The following is a 6,493-nucleotide window of genomic DNA, read 5'->3' on the forward strand; positions in this document are numbered from 1 at the left end:
GGTGGGGGTCCCCACTGGGGTGCCTGGCCAGTCTGGGGGATGGGCTGAGGGCTGTTTTCAGGCTGGGGGGGACTGAAGTTCCCAAACGCTCCTTTTTTCTTTTTTTTTTCTTTTTTATTCTGGGCCAGCTTTAGCTTTGAGGCTTGGCTCCAGCTCTTAATCCTCCGCTGCTGAAAGTAGGTTTCTGGCCTTTATTTACACCTGCTGGCTGAAGGCCAGCGACTAAAGCAGGTTTCTGGGGTTTTGTTTAGCTTCTATATTTGTTACATAGTTGCTTAGAGTTGCAGCTCAGAAACCTGCAGCGGCAGGAGGGAACGTTGGAGTCCTCCGTCACTGAAGCAAGCAAGCCTCATGTTAGTTTCAAGATTCCTGGCTGCCGGCCGCCATCTTGGCTGGCAGTTAATTTGCATAATGCCCTGATTAGCCAATGGGAAGGGTAGCGGTCATACACTAATTACCATGTTTCTCTTTTATTAGATAGGATACTTTTTAAAAAAGGAAACAGATCAGCTTGCCATCTGAAGGATTCCTGCAGTCAATCCTATATAATAAAAGGCTAATATGCAAAGTGACCGAATGGCAGAAAGACTGATCGCTATGACGTGCTCTGACCACCAGGGGAGAGATGCTCAACACTGGAGCTGCCCCCTAGTGGTCAGTGTGCTCCCACAGGGGTAGCGCCACTCAGCCAGAAGCCAGGCTTATGGCTGGCGAGCCCAGTGGCAGTGGTGGGAGCCTCTCCCACCTCCACAGTAGTGCTAAGGATGTCCAACTGACAGCCATCCATCTCAAAGTAATTTCTTCCAAAGCATTAACACTAAGACTTCAGTCAGACATTCCCCGAGGGCTCCTGGACTGCGAGAGGGTGTAGACTGGGCTGAGCTGCTGTCTCCCCCCCCCCCCCCCAGTGCACGGTTTTCGTGCCCTGGGCCTCTAGTCTGTTATAAAAGCAAAAAGTGCTATTTTTAAAATGGCCATTAACTCCTTATCTAGCTATTCATGCTTGTTGAATACAATTATTTTAAAAACAGGAGGTTTTACTATAATCCTGCTGTTACCAGGGATAGCTTCCAGGTTCCAGTGTGTTCTGATCACTGATACTCAGAGGTGCTTTTAACTGACCTGTATTATTCTGGAACTAAAGAGAAACTCTGCTGACCATTTTGTTCTATTTTTTCTTCTTCTAGGTTGATGGGAATGTGAGTACCATTTATTGTCAGAACCTGTGCCTCTTGGCAAAGTTATTTCTTGACCACAAAACACTCTATTATGATGTGGAGCCATTTCTTTTTTATGTCCTAACACAGAATGATGTCAAGGGCTGCCACCTTGTTGGCTACTTTTCTAAAGTAAGTATATCAGCTTAAAATCTGTTTGAATTCATATGTAAATCTGAAACAATCTTTACTGGTTCTCACTAGGAGATACTACAGGGGACCTTCTGAGTGCCATCTAGCTTTTTAGAAAGGAAACTAGAAGGAACATTCAGGAACATACCAAGTGCTAGAAGGTGCCTAGTAACATTCAACAGACTATATACTCTCCTAGGAACATGAACTGCTGGTTATACTCAAGAGGAAAAGTTTTAAATGACTTCTATTCCCATGGTGATGATAGAACTTGTGAAATAAACACAGTCATTACCTGCTTAAGTTGTCAGTTTAAATCTTCTCTTCCTAATTTGAATTTTAGGCACAGAAATAAAAGTAAGAAATTTTTATTACAGGGTATTTTTCTCCTTTCTTTAATCTTTTATTCTGTTGGGAGAAAAAAGTTTTGTTTTGTAGTCAAACAACATGAAAGATGTCTTTTTATTTGAGTAAGCCCAAGGTAAAATCTAAGTGAATAAAATAAGTAGAAGGACAGCTGGCTTTATAAGCATTTTGTTAGTAGGCTATTTCAGTAGTTAAATGTAATTTAAGCTCTGTTACCTGGTTTGTAAAAATATAGTTGTACCTAACACTTTGGGACTATTATTTGTAAACTTAGGGACAGCTTATAGGGAGATGGGGCTGCACTGTGTAGCCTCAGAGGAGGAAATAAAAGCAGCTTTGAAATAGTTGATGGTGAATCTTAAAATTTCTGGAGTGCCATATTAATTCATAATTTGTAGCTTTTCAAAGTGATTGGGACTCAGATTCCTCTGCTCATTTTAGGCATTGACTTACTGTTTTTGAGTTGCATATGCCGTTGGATGGCGTCGTTTATTTTATAATTTTATTCTTCTGGGATAGTTGCTTTGTGGGTAATGGCAGTGACTTAACATTATCCTCTCTCCTCCCTGTGGGGTATTTTTTCTTGATGTGGATTGTTATTCCCAAAGGACCAGAGCTGTGGTTTTGACTGTTAGTATTTGTTTCTTAATATTTAGCATTGTTATTCATCTTTATCAGCTTATTGTTTTAAACTTGGCTTCTATTTTCTCCACCAGGAAAAGCACTGCCAACAGAAATACAACGTTTCCTGTATAATGATTCTTCCCCAATACCAGCGTAAGGGCTATGGCAGGTTTCTCATCGATTTCAGTAAGTACTATAACATAATTTCTTGTTACCTCTTCATATGGACCATGTTTGTGTGCACGTGTGAGTGTGTATAATATTTTAAAGATTTGCAGATGATTTATTGCTTGTCATACTGCTGTATGGAACTTTAAAACTTAAAGTCACGAATTTTTTTTTCTTTTGGTTGGACATTAAATATTTGTAAATAGCTAATATTAAATATCAACTTCCTTGAATTTGCAACTGTTAAGTTACAATGGAACTTAGTTTTATATAGTAATTCTAACTCACAACAATACTAAACATTGTATATCTGCTTAAATTAATATTAATAAAGATGTACAGCACCTGCCCCAATTTTGTTACCCAAAATGTGTGCATCATTTTTTAGTTATAGGTTTTTTTACTTAATGGTTAAAAATATGTGATGCACCTTTAAAAATCTTAAAATTAAATGATAAGGAAATAATTTAATCTGAGTTAAATATTGAAAGCTAATGGTTCTAAAAAGGTAATTGTGGAACTGGAATTTTGTTTTACACATTGATAATCTTGCTTAGGAATTAATGTATGTTCGTAATAAATTTTATATTGATTATAAAATAGTGATATTTGAGGGAATATTTTCTCAGATACTGCTAAAAATAGTATTTTGAAAATATTCAGAAACAGTGGTTTAAACTAAGGATTTTGACAATAGGCAATCCTTCTAAATATCAGATGATTATATCGCCAGTGCTAAGAAGTTAATTCTTATATAGACCAGTAAAGCTTATTCTCCTTGGCCTTAGACTATACAATTGACCATATTTTACTGGAAATAAAATTGGTTATTTTGTAAATTTTCTTGGTCTTTTTGGATTAGTATTAGAGTGAATATTGATATATTGACATATTGATATATTGTTTTGAAATAGGACTCATGACTGAACGTATTATGTCATTAAGTGACATAGGGGAAATATTATTCTGATTAGTCTTTTTTTGAGATATGCAAACAATCTATGATTACAGTGTTTGTCTTCAATTATTTTTTGTAAATGTAATATATTTTCCCACATTACCATTCTTAGATTGATTTTATGTTAAATGACAAAAAAACATTTCTTCTGGCATCTCCATTTTTGATACTTTCCTTTAGAATTGATGCCTTCTTTTTCCTGTTCTTGAGAGTCATGCACAAGACAAGAGGACGAAGTAATACCATTATACACTCACAGTGACACTCTTATTCCTGCTTACCAAGAATTAGGGTGATAGGTAATTGTGAGGAGAGCTTTGGTTGAAGTGAGAAATTGTCATCTAATACTTTCTCAAAGAACCACAATATTAATAGATAAGATTACATAAACACTGGCATTCCTTTGTGTTGTTCAATTCAGATATAACTCTTGCCATCTAGTGGTCCAAGGAAAATATTGCAAGGGTGGTTTTCTATAGTACATTAAATAAAAAACATTGCCTTAAACTTACTAATGCAGCCCATCAATATGAAGTCCTGATTTTTAACAGTTTGAATATTATAACAATGTTTATGTTAAGTACAGACTTAGTGATACTATCCCAGCTGTGGGCAAACTACGGCCCGCGGGCCGGATTCGGCCCGTGTGGAATGAACTCAGAGGGAAGGCTGGAGTGGGTGGGTGGGACTAGCTCAGCCGGGGGCAAACTACGGCGCGCGGGCTGGATCCGGCCCGTTTGAAATGAATAAAACTAAAAATAAAAAAGACCGTATCCTTTTATGTAATGATGTTTACTTTGAATTTATATTAGTTCACACAAACACTCCATCCATGCTTTTGTTCCGGTCCTCCGGTCCAGTTTAAGAACCCATTGTGGCCCTCGAGTCAAAAAGTTTGCCCACCCCTGTACTAGCCTAATGTTCATTGTAGACAAATTATGTAATCTTCCTGCAAATTGGTTTTCAAGTAGTTTTACAATTTTATGTTTTTTTCTTGAAGGAATTTGCTTTTGTAATTATTATTGCTTACAATACTTAGATTGGTTGTGGAAGAGGGGATTGTTATGTTGATGAATTAGCCTAATTTAGGCTCTCTGACATACTTGTAATTTGGGGGTTTCTTTAGGTTATTTGTTATCAAAGCGCGAAGGCCAAGCAGGGTCTCCAGAGAAACCATTATCCGATCTAGGTCGTCTTTCCTACATGGCTTATTGGAAAAGTGTAATATTGGAGTGCCTTTATCACCAAAATGACAAGCAAATCAGCATTAAGAAGTTAAGTAAGTTGACTGGAATCTGTCCTCAAGACATTACTTCCACACTCCACCACCTAAGAATGCTGGACTTCCGTAGTGACCAGTGAGTATTACATTCTTTTATATACCTTTGAAGGATAATTAGGTGAAGGCAGCTAAATTATTGATGGAAGAATATAAACTAATATAAATAATACATTTGGTGATCCTCAGAAATCATTTTCCTTTCTATGATATTTGATACTACTGACCATATTTTTCTAAACTATTTTTGACCTTCCTAATGTTTGAATGTTATTTTCTAGTATCGGGAGTTTCTTCAACGTTAGAAACAATTTCACATAAATTATACCCATGATTTATTTCCATATAACATGGTACAAAATGAAATATAGATCAAAGGAAAGAGCTCACCTTTATCTAGAAAGGAGGCATTTGAGCTAGAAATATGGAGAATAAGAGGTAAAGTTCAGGGAAGTATTAGAAATTCTGAGATTGGGAGTATGAGACAATAAATGGTTAAAATAATTTCATCCCTTGCTGTTGTTAAGTGTTAAGTATCTAACTTCATATTTATTAGCTATCTCATGTGATGGCCTATTTCTGTATTTCAGCTTCCCAGGCTTGCTATTTTTGAAGCATTTATCATCATCTCCAGGGTTTTCTGGGCGTTATGGTTCTGTATTCATTGTTAGGTACTCCTTGTACATTGTTGATTGCTATAAACTTTTCTTTGGTTCCAGATTTGTAATTATCCGCCGGGAAAAACTTATTCAGGATCACATGACAAAACTTCAGCTGAATTTGCGACCTGTAGATGTAGATCCAGAATGCTTGCGCTGGACTCCTGTCATAGTCTCCAATTCTGTTGTCTCAGAGGAAGAAGAAGAGGAGGCTGAGGAAGGAGAAAGTGAAGAGCTGCAGTGCCAGGAAAGAGAATTAGAGACAAATGTAAGGACATGGGTAGTCTCTATTTTTTGTGACAGAAGGATACATTTTGGGTTTTCATGAGTATCTGTGATATATATAAATAAATTAAATAAACCAATGCAGTAAATTCACATTAGAATTTCAGAGTTTATTTTAATTCAGTTGTTGAACATCAACCCATGAATCAGGAGGTCGTGATTCAATTCCTAGTCAGGGCACATGCCTGAGTTGCAGGCTTGATCCCCGGTGAGGGGTGGGGGGAGGTGGGAGGCAGCTGATCTGTGATTCTCTCCTCATTGATGTTTCTCTCTCTCTCTGAAATCAAAAACAAAACAAAACTGGGTTTTATATACTTATTTGTATATTTTTAAGCCTTGGATCATTGGGAGACCTTCAAATTGGTTGTATGTTAACTTACGACTAAATATTTCTTACCAGAGTGCCAATAAGCAGCTAAATTTTAAGCTATATAGTAATTGAGGAATCAGAATTGAAACTAAATCTGACCTGTTAAAAATGAAAAGAAAATACATTTTTCTTAAGATAAAACATTATGGAATAATGTAAATGTGTATGTTTTCTAAGAAAGCACTAAATAGTTTAGTAGGTACACAGACATTTTTAGCCATTAAAAGGTTAAAGCCATTAAAGAGTTAAAGCCTTTAAAAGGAGAGACTGTATAGATTTCAATATTTTTCTTCATGTGATCATACCTTTTTTAAAAAATAATTAAGTCTTTATTGTTCAGATTATTACAGTTGTTCCTCTTTTATCCCCCCATAGCTCACCTCCAACCGGTTCCCACCCACCCTCTGCCGTTACCCCCCCCTCCCCCTCGCGCCC

General features: G+C 36.9%; 1 protein-coding gene across 2 annotated transcripts in view; it reads left to right on the forward strand.

Annotated features, from left to right (window-relative positions):
* The window catches only part of KAT6A (K(lysine) acetyltransferase 6A), a 119,785-nt gene that overhangs the window by 95,676 nt on the left and 17,616 nt on the right, over nucleotides 1-6,493 (forward strand). For both annotated transcript variants that reach the window (XM_006765539.2, XM_006765540.2), the window contains exons 11-14: nucleotides 1,188-1,349; nucleotides 2,432-2,525; nucleotides 4,592-4,823; nucleotides 5,464-5,671. In XM_006765539.2, the coding sequence (XP_006765602.1) occupies nucleotides 1,188-1,349; nucleotides 2,432-2,525; nucleotides 4,592-4,823; nucleotides 5,464-5,671 (696 nt within the window). The remainder of the gene's footprint in view (nucleotides 1-1,187; nucleotides 1,350-2,431; nucleotides 2,526-4,591; nucleotides 4,824-5,463; nucleotides 5,672-6,493) is intronic.

The sequence above is a fragment of the Myotis davidii genome, unplaced genomic scaffold (assembly GCF_000327345.1).
Source record: "Myotis davidii unplaced genomic scaffold, ASM32734v1 scaffold93, whole genome shotgun sequence".
In the NCBI taxonomy this organism is placed as follows: Eukaryota; Metazoa; Chordata; class Mammalia; order Chiroptera; family Vespertilionidae; genus Myotis; species Myotis davidii.